We start from the raw sequence: 22,983 nt of genomic DNA on the forward strand, positions 1-22,983 counted from the left end.
CAGCAGACAACATCAATGGAGCAAACGCATTATTACGTTTCAGAAAATTCTTGCAATGAAAAAAACAAAACATGCAAGACGCCCCATTTATGCCAATCTGCATTAGAGTGTTTAAAAGGCGCCTGTGATCAGCAAGCGAACAGACGTTTCGCACAGGACAGATAAGTGTGACGGACACTAAAGCGCTGTGAGGATGATACAGCCATACCGCTGCTAAAAATAGATTTATGTGTGTTTAAAAGACTGAGGCTTTTGCACAGCATCTTCCAAGTCATTTCGTAAAAATATTTAGAATCACATAACGAATAGATCACGCAAGACTCTTTAGTTGCAATACGACACCCAAAAGCAGTTTAGTTGCTTTAATATCTGCATTTCACCTCCAAGTCCTTAAAGGGATAGATCACCCAAAAATGTTATCACTTATTCATCCTTAAGTTTTAAAGAAAGTTTTAAAGACATTTTAAAGAATATTGACTTCCATTGTAGAAACAAAAATACTACGGACGTCAGTAGGTGCGTTTCCATTACCCTTCAAATTGTTCAAAATAACTGAAATACGCCCAATGGAAATGTATCAATTCCGCAAAAAATCTGAATTGTTTTTCAGGCAAGTCGAAGAGGGAAATTTTTGCAAAACTTCCCGCATACGTTTTTTCTGCATTTACCTAAAAGTCAATCATTCTTCAAAGATGATTTCTTCTTGAATTCTTCTTTATTAAACTCATAAAAGAGAGATTGGTGTTCCAGCGTATGACATATGACGCTCCGGTGAGAGTATGCTAGTTCTCACGAGAACTACGTTTTTTATAATAAACGCATGGCATTATAAAGCTTGGAAGAGCCAAGACATTTTATTAAAGCTGCTGTCCGTAACTTAGTTTGTGTTCAAGATTTACAAAAATGATATAATGATAATGTATGACATGAATACATTTTCCAAGTGTTTTTGTCTTACCTTGAATCATTATGGTACACTTATAATACATGTTTATATTGGGACTATTTCAGACCGGTCTGGTAGGAGCCGCTGCGGAGGAGCACGGTCCCTGCCTGACTGGCCATAGACATAAACAGAGAGAAGTAGATCTGGCTGCGATGATCTTCCACAAGTCGCATGCAGTTCTTTTTATTAACCGCTAGAGCACAAAAGGTTACAGAGTGCCGCTTTAATTTAACTCTGATTGTATTCATCTGAAAGAAGAATGCCATATAAGCCTAGGAGAGTGTTGCCAGGAATTAGGCTACATTAGTTTTTCATGTCCGTGGGATGACCCCAATTATGTGATATTTAGCCCCGGGAATCTAAATTTTAGCAGGAAACTGCCAAAAAACACATATTTCACACCTCTGAATGCGATTTCTATCGGAGAACACCGCCTGAAACGCGATTGGGCTTGTTTTGGGCTAGTAGCAATTGGGCGGGTTTTGTTGTGAAAACCTGGCAACCCTGACCTAGGATGACTTGAGGGCGAGTAAATCATGGACTCATTTTCATTTTTGGGTGAACTATCCCTTTAATTTGTGTATAACACGTCTACATTTCCTATTAAAAACCTGTAATGGCTACTCTACTATCGTCAACTGTTTGATTACCAGAAGTCTTTAAAATATCTTTGTTTGTGATCAACAGAAGAAAGAAACTCGGCCAGGTTTGCAACAACATGAGGGGGAGTGAATAATGAAATGTTCATTTTTGGGGTGAATTATCCCTTTAATTTCTGACACTAAACTCTCTGAGCCAAACAAATGCGTGTGAGTCGTCGTCACAGGTTACCGAAAATAACTTTACTAAACCACGCGTCACTCATGAAGACTGAACTCAACAGCCTCAAGGCACTAATATTGAGATTAGTTAGATTAGGCAGTGCTGCGCTTTTTCTCATTGCCCTGGGCAACAAGTCAACACGTTACAACATCAAGCTGACTGTAGTTTATGGGATCAACACTGTCTTAGTAAGTCACACTAGTTAACTGACAACAACAAAGCAGTTTTGTTGCTGTTGATCCTGCATTAAAGCCAATAACGTTACATGCTATCGAGACAAACAGCAAGTTTTGGTCAATATTTGTAAAGTTTGGAGGTCGGGTGCGAAATGTCACATTATTGTTCTGTTGACACATTGCAGAAGTTGCACAGAGAGGAACTATAAATGCACATAAATCTGCACAAAAGTATAATCTAGACTTCTGCATTCAGCGACAAATACAAAGCTCAAAGTAGTTTTGCACTAAGGGTCTGATAGCAATCACTCAGTGTTGCAAGAACAGCAGCTGTGAGAAATGAATCGATCTGACTCCTGCAACCGTGCAGCTTTAACGCAGAGCACCAAACACCTGAAGATGCATGAATATAACGAGTAAATGAGCTTTAAACAGCCATCCAGGCGCGCGAGCATGTGTTTTTTTTCAGCATGTTGCTGCAGTCGAGCATCGGCGCGCGCTGACGTTGGCAACAGCACCGCACTCCATCCGCTCCCACAGTGTCAATTCAGCGCTCTAGCGTCGCGTCAAACTTCTCTTCTCGCGATTATCCGATGTAAACCGTCAAAGCAGCTCGTACTTACCTAAATCGTCCATGTTTTGATTCGGCAGCGGGAGCAGGAGCCCACGATTCACCGCTCGGCTGTGTTTCGGGTCTCGTGTGCGCTCCGCTATCGCACGCGGAGAAGTTTTCAACTCGAGTGCACGAGCTGCGCGAGCCCGTGATGAGTCAAGCACACGCCGCGCCCGCTCACTGTCCTGCTGACCGAGAGCAAGACGTTAAAAAAACGCGTCTAAAACTACAACAACAAAAAAATCCAGAATTAATCAAATTAAATAATGCACACAATAACACATTATTATAATGGGTGCAAATATTTAATTAAATAGTACAAGTATTCAAACAATACAAACTATATTATGTATATAAAATACTTTAATAATAACTATAATAAAATAATTTAATAATAACACAATTATAATAGGTGCAAATGTTTAATTATTATAACATTCAATTATAACATTATTCAAACAATAAATGTTAATAAATTATATATATATATATATATATATATATATATATATATATATATATATATATATATATATATATATATATATATATAAACACATTACAAATAATAACGGTAATTCAAATAATACATTTTAGTAAAACAATAAACTTTTACCGAAAAAAACACAAATAATTACAATGGGGGCAAATATTTAATGCAACAGTACAAATATTTCAACAATAAATGTTAATTAAAATAAATATACAATAATTTAAAATATATAATTTTTTATATTTAATCACATAAAATAAGAACTATTACAAATAATAATGTGTGCTATATATTTAAACAAAAAATATTAGTAAAAAAATAACCCTATAATATATATATATATATATATATATATATATATATATATATATATATATATATATATATATATATATATATATATATATATTAAATACTACAATTTAATAGTAATAAAACAAACAATAATGGGTGCTAATATTTAATTTAATAATTAAAACCCATACAGTATATCACATACAAGCATATATTTGTTATTAAATATATAATAATATATTTAATGTATTAAATAAATAATATTTTTTTAAAATATAAATATAATATATTATTATGTAATATATTATTAAATATAATAGGCTATATTCTAATATTTAAAAATAAAATAACACAATTTATGATCAAATACATATTAAGTACCAATAAAAAAAACATTTATTTAATTAATGTCAAAATACTAATACATATCTATTAAGTCTAAATTTAGCATTTTTATTCAAATTCAAGATCAGAAACACAATCTGATTGAAGTTATGTGGTATCTGCATTAATGAATCATGTGATAAATAAATGTGCTGTGTTTCGCTCAGTCGTCCACAGATGAAATGTTCCACCATATGACTTATGCATTACATCAAGACATCAGAGCGTTGCACAACAGCTACAGCATGTTATGGATTCTGCAGGGCAGAGTTCCAGCAGATATGCAATGAATTTCACTGGTATACACCCCACAGCCTGCATTTAATGTGGAGAATTCATACTGTTATGTTGAGGGAGAGACGGTGTGTGTGTTGGTGTGTAGGCCCGTGGCGGGGAGCTGTTGGCTATCATTAGACGCTGGGACATCCCATGTATCAACAGCTGTGAACGGGCTGCTGAAAGCTTCAGGATCTTTGGGACTCTACTGAACACACTCTAAACTCACACATTCATTTATTCCCATCTCTGAAGTGAGCGGCAGTCACAGCTGAGCTCCAAAACAAGATTTTTATACTGGATTAAGATTCATACTTATTGCATAACTGTTTTCTTTAATGTCAATACTCATTTTATCATGCATCTAGGAAATCACATTTATCTGTAATAATAATAGTATAAATATGCAAGTGCTGTACACTACCATATTAATACTTTTATTCATGCATTCAGTCAGTCAAAAGTAACATTTATAATGTTACAAAAGATTTTTATTTCTAATAACTGCTGTTCTTTTGACCTTTCAACTCATCAGAGAAGCCTGAATACAATTTATCACGGCACAATAGTTTTCAACATTGATCATAACAGAAAAAGTTTTCGTTGCTTCTATTGCTCTCCCCTTTTTTGTAAGTCGCTTTGGATAAAAGCGTCTGCTAAATGATTAACTGTAAATGTAAATAATAATAAAAAAGAAATAAAAGCTTTTGAGCAGCAAATCCTCATATTAGAATGATTTCTGGAGGATCATGTGACACTGAAGACTGGAGGAATGATGCTGAAAATTCAGCTTTGACATAATACATTGCATTTTAAACATTATTAGAATAAAAGTTATTTTTAATTGGAAAAATATATTTTGCAGAATTACTGTTTTTAATGTATTTTTAAAAATGCAGCTTTGGTGTGCATACAGAGAGAAAAAAAACGTACTTACTAACCCAAACCTTGTGTGTATGCAAATGCATGCTGGATGAGCTGCTATAATTGCCAAAAACTTAATATATTTAATTGCCAAAATGTAATCCATAATATTTAAATACATAATACTGTCACCATGTGTGCTGTAAATTATATCAACTATATATATATATAGTTGATATAATTTACAGCACACATGGTGACAGTAATTTTGTATCTTTTCTCAGTCATTTTTTAATCAAACTACTATAAAATTTTATAAAAAATGCAACAACAAAAAAACAAAAAAACAAAAAAAAAGCACAAGAAAGAATGTGCACTAGTTTTGTAGAATTACTCACTGCTCTACATGTTGGGTTCAGGACAGCGAAGTCTTATGACATCATGTTGTGTGTAATGATTTTAAATGCCAGAAAGATCTCATAATTGACCAACTGCTGAAGCCAAATGGATGAGTAACAAAACCTTCTGAGCAACAGCACATTTAACGTTAGCAAACAAACAAAAAACCCGACAATGACCTGGATCATATGAACCTTCTCAGACAGAAGAAAAGAAAAACACAAATGAAAAATGATAGAATAGGGTTATTAAAGTCTCCTGGGGAAACATGTCAAAAAAATCATTTGATTCTAAAATAAGATTCATTCTTTAAAAACCAAGACGTGTTTCTGCTTCTGCTTCTGCTGTTTTTAGCAACGGCAGTCAGTTCCCCGGAAAAACTTCTTCCTCTTAAAGCTGGCAACTGAGCTGACACAGACTAGAAGGAAAGCATTTATTTAAAAAACTCATTTGAATAAATGTCAAACATCTGTTCTCTTTTACACAGAGGTTGTTTGCCACACCATCTACAAACCATTTCAGAGAGAAAATAATGTTCTCACTCATTTACAAGATAAAAGCATAGAAAATGTGGATTTTAAATAAAATAATCAAATGTTAAGTGGTCTCCTAATTTTTTCCAGAGTTTTATATGGGCATAACATTCTGAACACTATCAGGCATAACAATATGACCGGTGAAGTGAATAACACTGATTATCTCTTCTGAGGCTCTTGTTAGTGGGTGCAAATTGTGATGTCTAGACGACTGGGTCAGAGCATCTCCAAAACTGCAGCTCTTGTGGGCTGTTCCCGGTCTGCAGTGGTCAGTATCTATCAAAAGTGCTCCAAGGAAGGAACAGTGGAGAACCGGCGACAGGGTCATGGGCGGCCAAGGCTCATTGTGAGGAGCAAAGGCCTGTGTGGTCTGATTAAACAGACGAGCTGCTGTAGCTCAAACTGCTCAAGAAGTTAATGGTTCTGATCGAAAGGCGTAAGAATGCACAGTGCATCACAGTTTGTTGTGTATGGAGCGGCATAGCCGCTGACCAGTCAGGGTGCTCATGCTGACCCCTGTCCACCGCCGAAAACGGCAACAGTGACACGTGAACATCAGATCTGGACCACAGAGCAATGGAAGAAGGTGTCCTGGTCTGATGAATCAGGTTTTCTTTTACATCACGTGGATGGCCAGGTGTGTCTGCGTCGCTTACCTGGGGAACACATGGCCCCAGGATTCACTATAGGAAGAAGGCAAGCCGGCAGAGGCGGTGTGATGCTTTGGGCAATGTTCTGCTGGGAAACCTTGGGTCCTGCCGTCCATGTGACTGTTACTTTGACACGCTCCACCTTCCTAAGCATTGTTGCAGACCATGTTTACCCTTTCATGGAAACGGTATTCCCTGGTGGCTGTGGCTCTTCCAGCAGGATAATGCTCCTGACACAAAGCACAAATGCTTCAGGAATGGTTTGAGGAGCACAGTAAGAGTTTGAGGAGTTGACTTGGCCTCCAAATTCCCCAGATCTCAATCCAATCGAGCATCTGTGGGATGTGCTGAACAGACAAGTCTGATCCATGGAGGCCCCACCGCGCAACTTACAGGACTTAAAGGATCTGCTGCTAACATCTTGGTGCCAGATACCACAGCACACCTTCAGGGGTCTAGTGGAGTCCATGCCTCGACTGGTCAGGGCTGTTTTGGCAGCACAATGGGGACCAACACAATATTAGGAAGGTGGTCATAATGTTATGCTGATCAGTGTATATATAAATAATAATCTAGTTTTTATAATAAATAAAAACATGAAAACAATAGATAATTAAAACAGTTTTAAACTAAACCAAAGCTGGTCAATTTGTTAATATTTTAGTGGATCTGCAAGATAAAAAATGTTATCAATAATGATCTGTTGCACAATAATGTGAGAATATATATTTTTTTTAAATATATATATTTAGACAGTTCATCATCTACAGTGAATATATCAGTCTCATCTGCTCTTCTCTCAACAAAATCTGCCTGTACTGGTAGTTTGACAATGCATAGAGTGGCCTCGTCTGGTGTGGTAACCTCATAGGTATGCCATGGATAGGCAATTTGGACCGGCAGTGGAAGCTTGCCATATTTTTTTCATCGTCAACCATGCCAAGCCCTGGCCTGGCCACATCAGACTGGAGTTATTTCATTAGTTGTCATTTTTGGAGGCTGCCGCGCTTTGTTCTCCGTTCACATGACTCAGCTGAGCTCCTGCCAAGAGCGAATGACTTACAAAGAGACAGGAAAGACATAAAGATGAGGAGAGGAAATAAAGAGAAATACACACACATGCACAACAATATGGACAATAGCTGGCCTGTTCGTTGACTTTAGAAATACAGACAACATGAAGTCAACATGAAAAGCCATTCACATCTCCTTTTACCTTCATAATCAGATGTATTTTTGAGTTAAACCAGGTATTAAAAAAGGATTGTCTGGCTATGTACCACAAACAGTAAACAGGGTTGGTGAACGCTCAGAATTAAAGATGTTTTGAAGAAAGATAATGTTGACTTTTAAGGAAGTATGACTTAAAATTGAAATAATGCATAACATATTTTGTGTATTCTTTAAAATCCTCATATGAGAATGATTTCTGAAGGATCATGTGACACTGAAGACTGGAGTAATGATGCTGAACATTCAGCTTTGATCACAGGAATAAATTACATTTCAAAATATATTAAAATAGAAAATAGTTATTTTAAACTGTAATATTATTTCACAATATTACTGTTTTTACTGTATATGTAGACTTGGTAAACAGAATAGTCTTCTTTCAAAGATCTACTTTCGAAAAGTAGTGTATTATCAGTCAAGCAGAGCAAATTAAATCAGACACGAGCCAAAGGTCAGAGATCAAACCATGGGGCCGAGGCCTTTATTTCCAATGATAGACACACAAGAGGCAAGGCAGTCACTTTTGCTTTCGAGCTTTCTTCGCGGTCCTCTGAGCAGGGCAGAGGTCATCGGCGACGGGGCGGACCGCCCTCCTTCAGCTGCTGGTGGCCGTGGCGGATGGGGCAGGGGGAGCGGGATTGGGGGCTGGTTTGGGCGCAGGATTGGGGTTTGGATTGGGGTTTGGATTGGGGTTGGGATTGGGTTTGGGAGCCGGGTCGGGGATGGGGACAGGGAAGCAGCCCCGTTTGTGCCACTGCTTGTCGCGTACACGTCGGATGGACTGCAGCTGTGGTTCTGTGGCTCCCCATTCGTTCCAGTGTTTGTAGTCACCATGTTCAAACACAAACTGACGGCCACGGTAGCCGGGGTACATGTAGCCCACCCACCTGAGAAAACAGATCGGAGTTATACTTGAGTTTGCAAACCAATCTGGGATCTTTAGTGCAATGCCAGAAAAAAAGTCACTATCCATAGTTTTCACGTGTCGTCACATGCTCATAGGAACGCCCACCTGGAGGGCAAAACAAGGCTCTGCTCCTCTGCCCGCCAGTCATTTTTACCAGGTTTGTAGTCAGTATTAATGCAGTAAGACAGTGATATTAAAATACCAAATTCAATACACACTTTATTGATGTTGCACACTACAGGAAAGCAAATGAACACAGAATACTAATGCAACACAAGGTTTCTCACTGGGTGTTTTCCCCATCGAAAACCATTATAAAGAATATTCTTTCATAGTATTTTTTTTCCTACTATGGAAGTCAATGCAGTTAACTGTTTGGTTACTGACATTCTTCAAAAAAATCTTCCCTTGTGTTCAGCTGAAGAAAGAAATTCATACAGGTTTGAAACAACTTGAGAAATGTTCATTTTAAAGTGAACTATCTCTTTAAAATCAATAAACTTAAGAAATAAATTAATTCAGGCTATTTTGAATAAAAATGAAGATGGAGGAAACTGATTGCTTGTATATTTACTTGTCTGACTACAAGTCAACATAACCCAGTATGTGAATCCAATCCAGTGGTGCAGGGATGACTTCAAAACCCGGAAGACTATTCGCAGCTGATTTTCCTATGTTTTTTTTTAATTTGAGTGAAATAAGGTCTGTGGTAAACATAACTTGACGATGCGTTTTATTCTACAACATAAATTACACACACCCATATCAAAAACTTGAATTATGTTTATTTAAAAAAACAACAACTGGTAAGTAACAAGACAAGAACATTTGGGGTGCGAGTGTGTGCAAGTTACGCTGTAGAACAACATGTTCAAGTATCGTAAACTTAAGTATACAACAAGACCTTATTTTACTCATAAATTGAAAAAACACATTTTAAAACCCCACAGGAAAATCTCTTTGGTGAATTAGTCTTTCCGGGTTTTGACGTCATACCAAGAGAGCCACTCAAATGTGTCATATTTAACAAGAAAATCACCAAAATTCATTTTATGATTGGATAAAATGGGCGTTTCATATAAGAATGGAGTCAGATTTGAGTTTGCTGGATTGTGGGAGAACTACTGGCGTGCACTTCAACTAACATTTCTTTAGATTATGTAGATGTATGTTTATTTCCAAATCAATGACTTCAATAAAAGTCACTTGAGTTAATTCTGGATGGAATTTAAATAGGCCACACGCTCTCTCCCTGGATGCATATAATTACTACGAAAGGAAAAAAAGGCTATACTTTGAAACAATTGAAGGGCTCTGGAATACAATTTACGTTTTAAAAAATCATGTCTTTATAGTGAAAAGACATTTTATAATTGCATCGAGCACTATATGTAAATAGAAATGACTGTACACCTATGATCAAAACAAATATATAATGTACAAAAAAGAAAAAAAAATCTATAGTTATTTGGTATTGCTCTAACCTTTATTAGATGACTGTGTGCTAGATTTTAGAAATCTCACAACCTGTGGGTCAAGACCTGTGTGACCAAAAACATGACTCTAATCTTTTTGAACATTTTGTCGGTTTTTGTTTTCCGTGAAAACTGAACACATGACCTTGCTGTTCTAAGCGCCATGCCAAAATATTGGGGTCAGGTTTATGCTCTTCTGCTCACCAGGGCTGCATTTATTTGATCAAAAATACAGTAAAATCAGTAAAATTGTGAAATAGTATTGCATTTCAAAATAGCCATTTTCTATTGTAATGTAATTAAAAATTGAATATATTCCAGTGTACAGCAAAGCCTAATTTTCAGCATCATGTGTCAAATGATCCTTCAGAAATCATTTTGATATGCTGATTTGATGCTCAAGAAACATTTCCGATTATTATCAATGTTGAAAAGCTGCGTAATATTTTTGTGAAACCATGATACATTTCAGGATTATTTGATGATTAAAAAGTCCAAAAGGACTGCATTTATTTGAAATGGAATTCTTTTGTAACATCATAAACGTCTTTACTGCCAATTTTGATCTAATTCATCCTTGCTGAATATTAATATGAGATTGTTTGCCCATATAATCTTAAGATATTTAGGTTAAGCTTATTTAGCTAGCTGTCTACTGATGAGGGGCTCGATGAAGCAGCTTCAGTGACTAAACGATTATGTAGGGCAAGGTACTGAAGATAAAGGTGGAGTTTGGGGAGGCGGTGGGATGCTGGAACATCTGAGACTGAGGAGAGGTAAGCAGCTCTGGCTGTTGGTTGGAAGATTAGATGGGCTAGCTTCACCGTTTAGCACGTCACAAAGTTGTAATGGACTAAATACATAATCTTACTGACCCAAAGCTTAAAGATCAAGACCATCTTGAAAAACGAAGGGTTGGATAACAACTCACGTTCCATTGATAGCTTTCGCACTGGCCACGCGGTCCTGGAAGCCATGGACCCACAAGCTGGGAATGTCATCATCCACGATTTCCATCTTTCTGCCGGCAAAGCTGCTGTTCTCGAACAGAAGTAGTTTGTGGTCGGCGCTGTCCTGGTAATGGACCGTAAACACAAGACTCAATGGATTGTGACAGTAGCTTAGATCTTTAGGAGCGTGTGTGGTGTGAATGCGTCTCTCACCACTTTCAGGGGTCTGATGGACAGGAGGCAGTTACTGCTCTGGCTGTTGGTCCAGGTGGTCCAGCGAGGATATTCGCCCTTCTCCAAAACAAACTGCTCTCCCAAAAAGCCTTTCTGCTCATAGGCGACCCATCTGTGACCAGAACACATTCACAGTCAAGCTCATATCATAAACAGACGATTCCTTTTAATTAAAGCAGTGACTCGCAGACTTTTTTGTCATCTGAAACTTTTTGACATAAAATATATACTAGAAGGGTTAGGGTTTTAAAGTTTAAGTTAAAATCCACTGATCACATGACATGCAAGTAAACCAGGGTTATTTCAATATCATTTATATAGAACTATAGTTTTTGTTCATATTTGAAAATAGATTTTATTTTTAAAATTTCTGCTTTCATTTTAATTTTAGCTAAAGGTACAATATGTAGGATTTTGGATTAAATGTTACATAACAATGTAATATATTTTTTATAGGTTTATTTACTTTAAACTTTACTCAAGTTGGGTTGAAAATTGACAAACCCAGAAATTGGGTTGTTTAAATGGGTCCATTTACTGGGTTCAAACAACCCAATTTTTGGGTTTGTCCATTTTCTACCCAACTTTAGTTGTTTTTAACCCAGCATTTTTTAGAGTGTACATTATCCCAAATGTTTCCAAGAATGTTTAAATCTAGAGAAATAAGTGATTTTAACCAGGGCATCATACCGCATTACCTTTTATTTCCGTTTAATTTTGTAGAAACCATGGAAACACCAAAGGCTTTAATATATGATGTGTTTTTATTAGATCTTCAGAGAGCGGGCCAGTGGCGTGAGTGATAATAAGTGGCGATGGTGAAAAAGGAGGAGCGATGACAGTGAAGGACGAGAGAGGATTTTATGTTGTGTTTTGTTTGTGTTTTATTATGTGTACTACTGGTTAGATACAGAAATTCATTTGGCGTGCAACTCTCTCAGTGCATTGTGGGTATTCTCTAGCCTCTGAGTGAACAGCGGTTGTACACTCGTTATTGCAGTGCATTGTGGGATTGAATGAGTGTACTCGATAATGTCCACTATGGTTTGGGACACCACTACAAATGGCCGTCCCTTCAAACAGTGCCCGATTTAAGGGTGTAGGGGTCGATTTCGGACACAGCCGTTAATTAACAGGTTCAGGTTTGATCAGGGTTGAAACAAAACTTTGCAGGAAAGTGGATCTCGCCCAGCCAGACAATAGAGAACATGTACTCACGGGCAGGACTCAACTATGATTGATCCAACTTTTTCCAACTTCTTCTCAATCAAGTCCTTGCATTCTGCTGACAGCTCGACCTTTTTTCCTCGGAAGTTCTCGAATTCATACAGTGAGACCTGTTAAGACAATTTAATACATTTTATATTCATGAAATGTTTGGGTTTAGCATTTACGCATTTATGCAAGTTGTCACAGGGCTTCATTCATGAAACAGTTCAGTTCAAAATGTTAGAGTATGTGCGATGACCATTAGATCATGAATCTGGACGAATCCTAAATATTTGCTTCATCACAGGGAAAATCTTCCTGAAAACTTAACATCTCAATTGTTTCTCCAAGGCAGCTATGAGATTAAATATATACCAAATGCAGACATTTGCTTGAGTCTCCTTTAGCATGTCAGAAGAGATCTCAATAACGTCTTCAACTGCGCTCAGATTTGAAGTGTGCAATCAAACTTAAATTGTTCAAATGATGCAAGATGCTCCACATTAATGTATAGCTCAATAATGTGTTAGCTTTTGATTCTATTGTTGTTTATTTATGCATTTGAAGACATAAAACCAACCGAGAATCCAGTAAGTTTCATCAAAGATAAAAATAAAGTTTCCTCTGGGCTTTCCTCTGTGAATAATAACTATATAAATATGCATATTTGGACCTTGTAAACTGCTCCGGCTCCTCCTTGGCTCTTCCCAGCGACTTGCTGATCTGGGACTCCCTGCTGATCCAACATCTCTCCGCCTGTCAAACACAAAACACACGGAAATGAGACTTTCTGAATAAGTGCATATGAATGAGCACTGAATATATGAGAACAGCAAGAAAAATTAAAACTAAAGTTATACAGAGAAAATATGAGTTTTGATCTATAGTGGGCAGCTAGTTGGACACTTATAAAAACCTGAATGCCATTGCATTATATCAAAACAAAAGATTGAATTAAGTGGCATTTATTTTAAAGAAAGAAGCATAAGAATGCTATTAATGCAACAAAATAATCTAATTTATACAAATTCATTTTTATAAAACGTAATGTATATTTACATTAATTTACATACAGCAGGAACACAATTAAACAGATTCTTATGTTCATTTGCAAAACTGTTCTTGGCCAAACAAAACAAACGAAACGGGGGGAAAAACAACAACAGATAAAACATTGATAAGTGGCATTTATTTTTAACACCGATGCACAAGCTGAGGTTTAACAAAAACATTGAAAAATGACTAAAAACATCCAAAATCAACACAATAAACAGTTATGTTCATTGCACAGGTGTCTGCAAAAGAGTTCCTGGCCAGGCGAAACGAAACAAAAAAACTCCCAACAAAATTTCAAAAGATGATAAACCATCAAAAACAAGTGCCCTTTATGTTGGGTTTAAAACTATGAAACACTATATCTAGTGTTGAAAATAAAGACAAAAAAGGATTTTGGACACTTTCTTGTTTTTTGCATTAAAAGTTCAAGATCACACCTCTATTCCTGATCAAAGAAAAAATAATCACGCATTCTGAAGAAAAAAAAATCTTTTTTTAGCAGTTTCTCTATTCAATTATAGAGCAATTCATTAGATATTCAAACAAAGACAGATTTGATATCAATAATAGATATGTATAAAAAGCAAGATGCATCTTTACCCGTTTGTCCTGTCTGTCACCTTCAGCAGTTCTTCTCACACCTCCACTCTCTCTCAGTGTGGGTGTGTGTTTGTGTGTGTTTGAGAGTGTGTGTGCGGAGGTGAGGGTGTGCCGGGCGAGTGGAGGGGACCTGGGGGGTATTTATGGTTTAATTCCGTCCACAGCAGCAGAAATGGGTTGGGCGTTGATTGCTGTTGATGCAGCAAGTCTGTCGTTCGCATTTGTGTCCATCAGACTGCCTCTCAATAGGCGCGAGTTGGCAGGAGTTGCCCGCAGCCACCAGCCTGCTCTGCTGCCAGCGTGGGTACAGCGGGCACCGACAGGGCGCGAGCCAAGAGGATTCAGACAGGATCAGCTGCTGTCATCACAACCCTGCTCACTGTCTCTCTCTCTCTCTCTCTCTCTCTCTCTCTCTCTCTCTCTCTCTCTGGTCATTGCAGTCCCGTGAGCCGCCTCAGTGTGCCTCAACCCACTCCACACATTGAGGTCATTGATCCTTGGTTGATGGATTCTCAAACTTTGTAAGTGCTTGCCCAAGCATGATTGGAAGACTACAGGTGCCACTTAAAGAAATCAATTTTTTAATTCATATTTATATATATAATTCACAAATCAATATAAATCCCTTTTCAAATTGGCAAATACAGTAAAAGTTTAGTACAGACATGCCTGTCTTGTTTAGCACAAGTTTAGTTCTGTGTCGTGTGTGTTCCTGTCTTTTGTCTTGACCCCATCCTTCTTGTTATCTCATTCTTGTTTTATATTCTCATTGTGCCTTCAGTGCTGTCCTGGTTCGTTACCGTTGGTACACCCTTAAAAATAAAGGTGTTAGGAAGAACCAAAAATGTGGTTTCAGAGTAATGCCATAAACGAACAACCATTTTTGGTTCCCCAAAGAACCGTTTTGTGAAAGGTTCTTTGGGGAACCATTCCTTTCTAAACATTGACAACATTCTGTCTAAAGAACCTTTTGTGCAATGGAAATGTTCTTTGGATTTTAAAGGTTCTTCATAGAACCATACACCCTGCCAAAGACCCATTTAAAGGGTTAGTTCACCCAAAAATGAAATTGATGTCATTATTGACTCACCCTAATGTCATTCCTCACCCGTAAGACCTCTGTTCATCTTCAGACATAGGCGTAATTTGCGAGTGGGACGGGTGGGACATGTCCCCACCGCTTTTTGAAACATCTTGCTTCATGGATGAACCTAACTAATACACAACATCTCTGGTTAATTTGAAGAGCATCATTTCATTCGTTTGTTAAATAAGAGGCGATCAGGCGCTCGTTGCCGCTGTTATCAGTGGTGCAGATTTCTCTCGCGGCTCGTGCAGTCCTCACAATGACGAGCGCTTTAATCAAACGCTTAACGCCGTTGCAAAGACTTTCTTTTTGTTCCGGTCAGATCACGAAACAAAACGCACAAAAACTGTCCCTGCTCTTGAGGTACAATCACTGTTGATATTCGGTTTTGATGAGAAAAAAAAATATGAGGGCAGATTAGAAACGAGAATTTCTGACAAGTTTACCAGACTAGACCAGGGATTATAAGTGTGCAAATCTATATCAGATCTATATCAATAAATGAACTATTTAATTGATTTCTGGACATCTTAATAAAAAAAATTCTGCAACTGTTATTGTACATATTTTACATCTATAACACTGTATTAGCAGTGCTACCCCACCCCGCCATAAAGTGCGTATCATATGCACGCGAAAAACTGCGTACCATTTGCACGCCAAAGCTCATTTTGACGTTTACATTCCACAAGATTGCACACTCGTACTATTTATAGGCATTTTCGTGAGACTGTCCCATCCACTTTTTAAAACAAAGTTACACCACTGTCTTCAGAACACAGTTTAAGATATTTAATATTTAGTCCGAGAGCGTATCTAAGTGTATGCACACTATACTGTCCATGTCCAGAAAGGGAATAAAAACATCATCAGAGTAGTCCATATGTGACATCAGTTAGTTAATTAGAATCTCTTGAAGCATCGAAAATACATTTTGGTCCAAAAATAACAAAAACTAAGACTTTATTCAGCATTGTCTTCTCTTTCGCGTTTGTTTTTCAACCGGTCATGAATCAGCGTATCGATTCATGATTCTGATCGCGTGTCAAACTGCCAAACTGCTGAAATCACGTGACATTGGCGATCCGAATCATTGATCGATTCACTGATTCATGACCGTTTGACTCTTTATTAGAGGTTTGAAACAAACGCGGAAGAGAAGACAATGCTGAGTAAAGTCGTAGTTTTTGTTATTTTCTGCTTCAAATAAATGTTGCTCTTTTGAACTATCAAAGAATCCTCAATAAAATGTATCAGTTTCCACAAAAATATGAAGCATCTCAACTGTTTTCAACATTGATAATAATCAGAAATGTTTCTTGAGCAGCATTTCGGCAGATTTGTGAAGGATCATTTGACACTTTTGAACTCCAGTGTAGTGGATAATAATGAAAAGTCTGTCAAAAGCAAATAAAACTAATTTAATGGTACACTATGTAACTTTTAGCCCTCTAGTGGTTAAAAAAACAAAACTTGGGGAGTATTTTGCGGAACAATATTGTTTTGATTGTGCTTTGGCTGTGCGGATAAATATGGTTATCCTACTGATCATAAAACATCATTCATTACTAGCATGTAAAGCTGACTAGATGAGGACATTACAGTAGCTTTACCCATTAATAGACATGGTAACGTTACATCCTGTCCTTAATAATACCTTCCAGCTCAACAACCATAATGAAACGAATGAAGCCATCAGTGAACTCTGTTAGAGAACTAGCCAACATTTGGCAGTTTATCTGTTCAATTAAATAGCTAAGTGACTTACTCACGCCATCATAATCAAAAAGTAGGCTAATTTACATTTCAAATGTAAAAAGTGGTCAGACTCCGAAAGTGGTGTCGCTTTATGGACCCTTTCCACAGACTGTGATGACGCATTTTAAGGGTCATCAATAAGGCCTATCATGAATCATGCAATGTTTTTGCATTTTCTTTTCTTTCTTTTTTTTATGAATGTAAGCTACATATATAACACTTATAGCCTAGTTTGTTATTAATTTTGCATCAAATTACAAAAACCAGCTGTGAGGGTGTTTCTGAGTGAGTGATGGTAAAATTTACATATTTCTCTCTTTTTACTGCTGTTATCAATCTCACTCTATTTTTCCCTCTTTTTGAAGGTTGTGAAATCACTATTGTTGCATTTTTCTTTTTCTGTTTGAGCCAATGGGGACACAAAAATATAACGTATTCTCTCATTTGCTGTTATAAAAGTTAACCCAGGTATGACATCTCCGCTCTGAGATCCTCACTCTCCTCTGTTCAGTGGGTTTGGTTTAATACAACAACAAAATGGGAGATTCCTCCTCATATGTCACCCTTTCTCGACATCTAACCTACGCCAATCACACCATACACGCGTCAAAGTAGCCGGAACAAATTTTCTTAATTTATGGATATGACAAAACACGTACGGGCGAATCAATTTCCCGCGAAAATCCCCGTAGGTTTACCATAGTGAACCAGGGTAAGGCAAAAACACGTTTTGGAAAGACATATTGACGACACATTGTTTACATTTAGTTTATTTTAAACAAAAAATGTTACGGTGCACTATGTAGTATTTTTGCAGTAAAATATCCAAAAACGACTAGGCCGGTGTTATATATTTTGTTCAGTTGAGTACCTACAATATCCCAAATGGTTTTTTTATTCAAAAATTGCTATTTTAAGTAAGGACCGGGACGTTTCAGCATAGTGTTTGAGCGAGTCGCCTGTCAATTGCGTCATATCTGCACTACCCTTGGTTTCGGGTTTTATTTGGCAGGCGCGCTTTACTCTTAGCAGTGTGAACAAGTGAACGCACAGAGTAACGTCATAACATCATTTTAAACACACTTAAATGTATCTAAAATGATAAACAGAGCTGCTTTACCTCATAATCATAACCGGAAGAGCAGATCTGTGCAGGCGCCCGGCGAATGTGTCCCGTCCCGTCATAATAAAAGTCCCGGTATTTGCGAGGCGGGTATTTGTGTAACAATCGCTCCAGCAGCCGTGCTCAGGTCCACAACACTCGGTCCTGCTCTGCTTTACACTACAGTAACATTAATAACCGCATGTATGAACATGATTTCTGCCAGAGTCCTATATTTTCCACCGGCTGTGAGGTGAAGACCACATGTCCCAAGATACTGCGCTCACACTTAGCGTCATCAAACTACGCATTTGTTTTGAATAGGCGCCCTCCAGTGGACGGAAAGTTGCATAGTGCACCTTTAGGCTAGTATGCCTATGTCTACCTTTGAAAAAATGAACATTAATAAACTGTACAGATCTTTATAGAACTGTATAACACCAAATATAACCCTCCTGCTACTTGCATTTAAATTAAACATAAAAGTTTATGCTAAAACACTATTGAAAGGGTAGCCATATTTGAATGATTCTCGCACTGCACATTAAAATCATAGTGTTTATTAGACAAATTACAGCTCACTAACCATGTGTCTTAGACCTAAATTTGTAATTCATAAACTTTTTATACGGCCATTTTCCACAAAATATTACCCGAGTGAGTGAAAATAAATGAACGACTCTAACAACTTTCTAATTCTCCTGTAACTGCATTTTCCAAACACAAACGTCTCTTTCTATCACTGTAAATTCAATTTTAGAAAGGTTTTGAAACTCCTGTTCTTGTATGATATCTCAGTTCTGGCACACATAAGCAAGTAGTAAATACACAAAGACAAACCTGCTTCCCATTTAGAAAAATATTTAATGAAGATATCCCTTGATAGTAATTCATAATTCATTTTTTATATATATAAAACACAACTCCCGATTCCCAGCATCAACAGGTAAACATTTTACTCAAGCAACAATTTACACAGCTGAAGTCAATAAAGAAACATTAAAACATGACTAAAAAACATTCAAAACACAGCTTATTACACATATTATAACTCTAATTTGTGTTTTGTAAAAGTGTTCTCGGCCAGACTGTAAGGACGGGCAACAAAGCAAAATAAAACATTATCAGCCCTGCATTAGCTGATGCTTCTCAGTTCATAGCGTCAATTCAAGTAGAAATACAGAATAAGATCAAATAACCATCAAATGGTGTTTAGAAATTGGTCTTGAAAGAATGGCACATTGTAAACAGAACAAAACAATTAAGAGAAAGAAAAGGGGTGTTTTTTGATTTATTTATATAACAATGCCATAATGAATATCTTAGGATCCGACTTTTAGAAACACAATGATTTTGAAAACATTTCTAAATCAAATGCAAAGTAATGCCTAAGACCCCAAGACACTATTACCAGTGGTCTGACTCATTTAAAGTGCATTGTAGCATGAAGCTATACTGATATCTGCTTTCCCCATGATCAGAGATGGACAGAAGACACGAGTGCATTTGGCCCCTGCTTGAACTGGAGGAAACGTCTTAAGATCAATTGCTTGGTTTGCCATCCTCAACATCAGCTAAATGAATAAACGTAAACAGAATTCAAATGAATTTGGGTTCAAGACTGATAGTAAACAGCTCATGCATTTCAAAGGCAACATCCTGTGCTGGTTATGATGCTGCATTATGAAAAGGTGCATAACAGGACATCATCTTTTACAAACATTTTAGTCCAGGACACATATTTGGAAAAATATCTGATAGTCAGTCAGTATGAGAATGAAAGGTTCATTGCACTTCTCATGTATGCATGTCAGTTCCTTTGGCATCTTAGTGGCAGCACACACACTTCCTTTGCAGAGGATTTCCTCTCAACAAACTACATCAGACCTGTGAAGAAAGACAGCAGGCTAAACGTACTTCTAAAATTGGAAGAAGAAATATTTGCAACCAAATTACAAAAAAGTCAGTGATATAAAAGTGGATTTTGACTCCCTCTACTGGGGATGAAGGGAGCAACATGAGCGTGAATACGCCCTACACTCTCAGGGGTTCTTTATAGAGGGTTCTTGACTAAACTTTAAAGAACCAAAAGGAGAAATGTCTTAAATAAATGTATAATACTTTCATGTTTAACAGATTATTATTTTTTTTTCTAGTGATAAAATATGTTTACAAGCTGCTTAATTCATAAAATGTAATTAAAAAGTTAATTAAAAAATGAATTATGAGTTCACACTCAGTTTGCTTGGTTCATTTAGTCTGGACCAAAAAACAACAATAAAGACTCTTCAAAAGCATTTAGTCCTTCCGTCACGCACACAAACCAAGATCTGCTGCGAGGAGACGCGGTTCTGATGCCTGTCTCAATCCTCAAGAGATGCTCTAGCGACTGACACTAGGGGTTGCAGCCTTAAGTCTCCTTCTTAGAGCATCCGACTCTGATGCCGGCGTACCAGGGTTCGAGTCCCGCTTGGAGCGGGCGGTTTGAACAGGAGGGGTTACATGTACTGAACTAGCCTGACGTGGTCATACTCAATTCTAGTCAGAATAGGAGTCTGATGCTCCATTGGGCTGTGATTATGGGGCGTGTTTCAAACGAACCAGGAAAGACATCAATTGGATAGACCTACAACCAATCAGAGCAACGAAGCGACGCATTGTCAAATGTCAACAGAGCTCAACTGCACTGTGTTGCCAAGTCCGTTTTTGTTCCCGCGGGTTGTTTTCTATGTCCGCGGGTTGAAACGACTATTATGTGATATATAGACCCATGACTGCGAATTTTAGCAGGCAACCTTGCCAAAATAACACACTTTACCCCCCAAACACCATTTTTTTTTCCGGAGAACCCCCCGAGAAGCTATTGTTTAGGGCTAGTAGTTGGCGGATTTTGTTGTAAAAACTTGGCAACCCTGTCTGCACACGCTGGAATAAACGATCTTAGCCGGTGTTGTAAAAAAATACGAGAATTTAATGATACACAGAGTACTTACCCAACATGATCATCATTTCAGAGAGAAATTGTGAAGGTGAATGCAGATACAAACAAGCTCTCCGTTTAGGATTCGAACAAATATAATCCAAGCCCCTTTGATGACGTGCATGATTACGTTACTGTTTATCATCTGTCCGTCATCGTCTAAAGCCCGCCCTGATGATTTCATTGGTCCAAACAGATTCTGTTCGGAGATAATTACTCCTCTATGGATTGATGCCAGACCAAACTGCCCGACCTAAATAATTTGTCGGCGGGGCTAAGTTCGGCTGGCATCCAGTCTAGTACTGAACTGTAATGGGTAACATCATGACTATGACCTGGATAAACAGGTACGCTTGAGCATTCTGTCCTGTTTAGGGTTGCATCTTGTGACATCATGTCCTGTTTTTGGTTGGTTTGCATGTCTTTGGTCTGTGTTGCGTTTAAATTACATTCAGACCGCACCCGAGTTTGTTTGGAAACAAATATGCCAAGAGTGAACACACCCTAAGCCTAAGGGTTTGCTTAGTTCACATTTGGCATTTTTATTGGATTAAAACAAACGCGGATGCGATTGCTCTGTTAGTGCGGTTCATTTGAATAAGTGTGAACGCTGCCTCAGTCTGCTTCCTAACAAACTCTTGTGCGGTTTGAATGATATATGAATGCAACACGGACCAAAAACTTATAAATGACCCAAAAAACAGGACAAAATGCAACCCTGAAAAGGACCAAATGTTCAAGCATACCTGTTTTTTCTCATCCTAGTCTTGATGTTGCCCATCACAGTTCAGCACATGCAGCAGATCTCGGTTTGTGTGTGTGTGACAGAGGGATTCCTGCCGCTGTTTTGACTCACAAAATAGGCAGTACATCATAAAAGCAAAGCCAAGCAAACAGAACTACAAGTCTGAACACACCCAAAATGATCCCATGATCAGAACCCCTATAAGGTTCTATATATGAGACGCCCAACAGAAACCTCTAAGGTTATATATAGAACCTTAAAGGGTTCTGTCAGGCATCTTAGAACATTCTGAGTGGTGGAACGTGCTCATTAAAGGGATAATTCACCCAAAAATGAAACTTATTTCATTAATTACTCGCCCTCATGTCGTTGGACACCCGTAACACCTTTGTTCATCTTCGGAACACAAATGAAGATATTTTTGTTGAAAGCTGATGGTTGAGAAAGGCCTCAGATAGGCTTCCATTGGCATTCGCACAAAAATTAAAATAACTACTTTATCCATCATGTTATTGACGTGAACCCGACGCATGCGCGAGAATTTGACGCAGCTCCACCGTTCGGATAATGACCCGGAAGAGGAGAAGTGTCGCTATCGTATGAGTTCACGTCCGAGACCTACACGGAAGACAATAACTTAGCGGATAAAGTCATTATTTCGATTTTTTTTTTGCGCACAAAAACTATTCTTGACGCTTCGTAAAATTATTGTACAGACACTGTAGTGAGATGGACTTTGTAACAAAGTCTTTAGTGCCTTTTATGGGTCTTGTGAGTGGGTCAGTGGAAACGTACTGAAAGCCAATGGAGGCCTTTCTGAAGCCTTCTCAGCCATCAGCTTTCAACAAAAATATCTTCATTTGTATTCCGAAGATGGTACAACGACATGAGGGTGAGTAATTACTAAATAATGAAATAATTTTCATTTTGAACTAACCCTTTAATAAATGAAAATTGATCAATTATTATGTGAGGGATTAAAGGAAAACCCTTGTCAAAAATTCTGGACACTTCCTTATTCAGGGAGGAATCAGAGGACTGGACACACACACTCACCTGAGCTACACAGACTTCATGCTTCACTTTCAGGTTGATTCATTCGCTTCTTGGATTTGAGCTCAAGCAGCCATGAGGGTGAAGCGCCGGACCTGGATTTACATAAATCACAAATAACAAACACTTCCCTTAATTCAG

At 37.7% G+C, this 22,983-nt stretch overlaps 3 protein-coding genes across 8 annotated transcripts in view; all 3 read right to left on the bottom strand.

The window, feature by feature from the left end:
• pxna (paxillin a) overlaps positions 1 to 2,744 on the bottom strand; it is a 60,531-nt gene extending 57,787 nt beyond the window's left edge. Inside the window, exon 1 of one of the 2 annotated variants that reach the window (XM_067439614.1) lies at positions 2,568 to 2,744. In XM_067439614.1, coding sequence (XP_067295715.1) covers positions 2,568 to 2,580 — 13 coding nt within the window. In that variant the 5' untranslated portion in view covers positions 2,581 to 2,744. The remainder of the gene's footprint in view (positions 1 to 2,567) is intronic. The other variant, XM_067439615.1, reaches the window with a different exon arrangement.
• A 5,418-nt stretch (positions 2,745 to 8,162) lies between these two features.
• Positions 8,163 to 22,983, bottom strand: part of crybb3 (crystallin, beta B3) — a 783,391-nt gene continuing 768,570 nt past the window's right edge. The window contains exons 2-8 of one of the 4 annotated variants that reach the window (XM_067439659.1): positions 15,208 to 15,332; positions 14,118 to 14,680; positions 13,135 to 13,217; positions 12,471 to 12,589; positions 11,232 to 11,364; positions 11,000 to 11,142; positions 8,163 to 8,573 (exon numbers count right to left, since the gene is read on the bottom strand). In XM_067439659.1, coding sequence (XP_067295760.1) covers positions 8,282 to 8,573; positions 11,000 to 11,142; positions 11,232 to 11,364; positions 12,471 to 12,589; positions 13,135 to 13,209 — 762 coding nt within the window. In that variant the 5' untranslated portion in view covers positions 13,210 to 13,217; positions 14,118 to 14,680; positions 15,208 to 15,332 and the 3' untranslated portion in view covers positions 8,163 to 8,281. Of the gene's footprint in view, positions 8,574 to 10,999; positions 11,143 to 11,231; positions 11,365 to 12,470; positions 12,590 to 13,134; positions 13,218 to 14,117; positions 14,681 to 15,207; positions 15,558 to 18,082; positions 18,247 to 22,983 lie in introns of those variants that run through there. The other 3 variants (XM_067439660.1, XM_067439661.1, XM_067439658.1) reach the window with 3 other exon arrangements.
• Positions 18,909 to 22,983, bottom strand: part of tnks1bp1 (tankyrase 1 binding protein 1) — a 41,749-nt gene continuing 37,674 nt past the window's right edge. For both annotated transcript variants that reach the window (XM_067439617.1, XM_067439619.1), the window contains exons 9-10: positions 22,846 to 22,937; positions 18,909 to 19,951 (exon numbers count right to left, since the gene is read on the bottom strand). In XM_067439617.1, the coding sequence (XP_067295718.1) occupies positions 22,862 to 22,937 (76 nt within the window). In that variant the 3' untranslated portion in view covers positions 18,909 to 19,951; positions 22,846 to 22,861. The remainder of the gene's footprint in view (positions 19,952 to 22,845; positions 22,938 to 22,983) is intronic.

The sequence above is a fragment of the Pseudorasbora parva genome, chromosome 3 (genome assembly GCF_024679245.1).
Source record: "Pseudorasbora parva isolate DD20220531a chromosome 3, ASM2467924v1, whole genome shotgun sequence".
Taxonomy (NCBI): domain Eukaryota; kingdom Metazoa; phylum Chordata; class Actinopteri; order Cypriniformes; family Gobionidae; genus Pseudorasbora; species Pseudorasbora parva.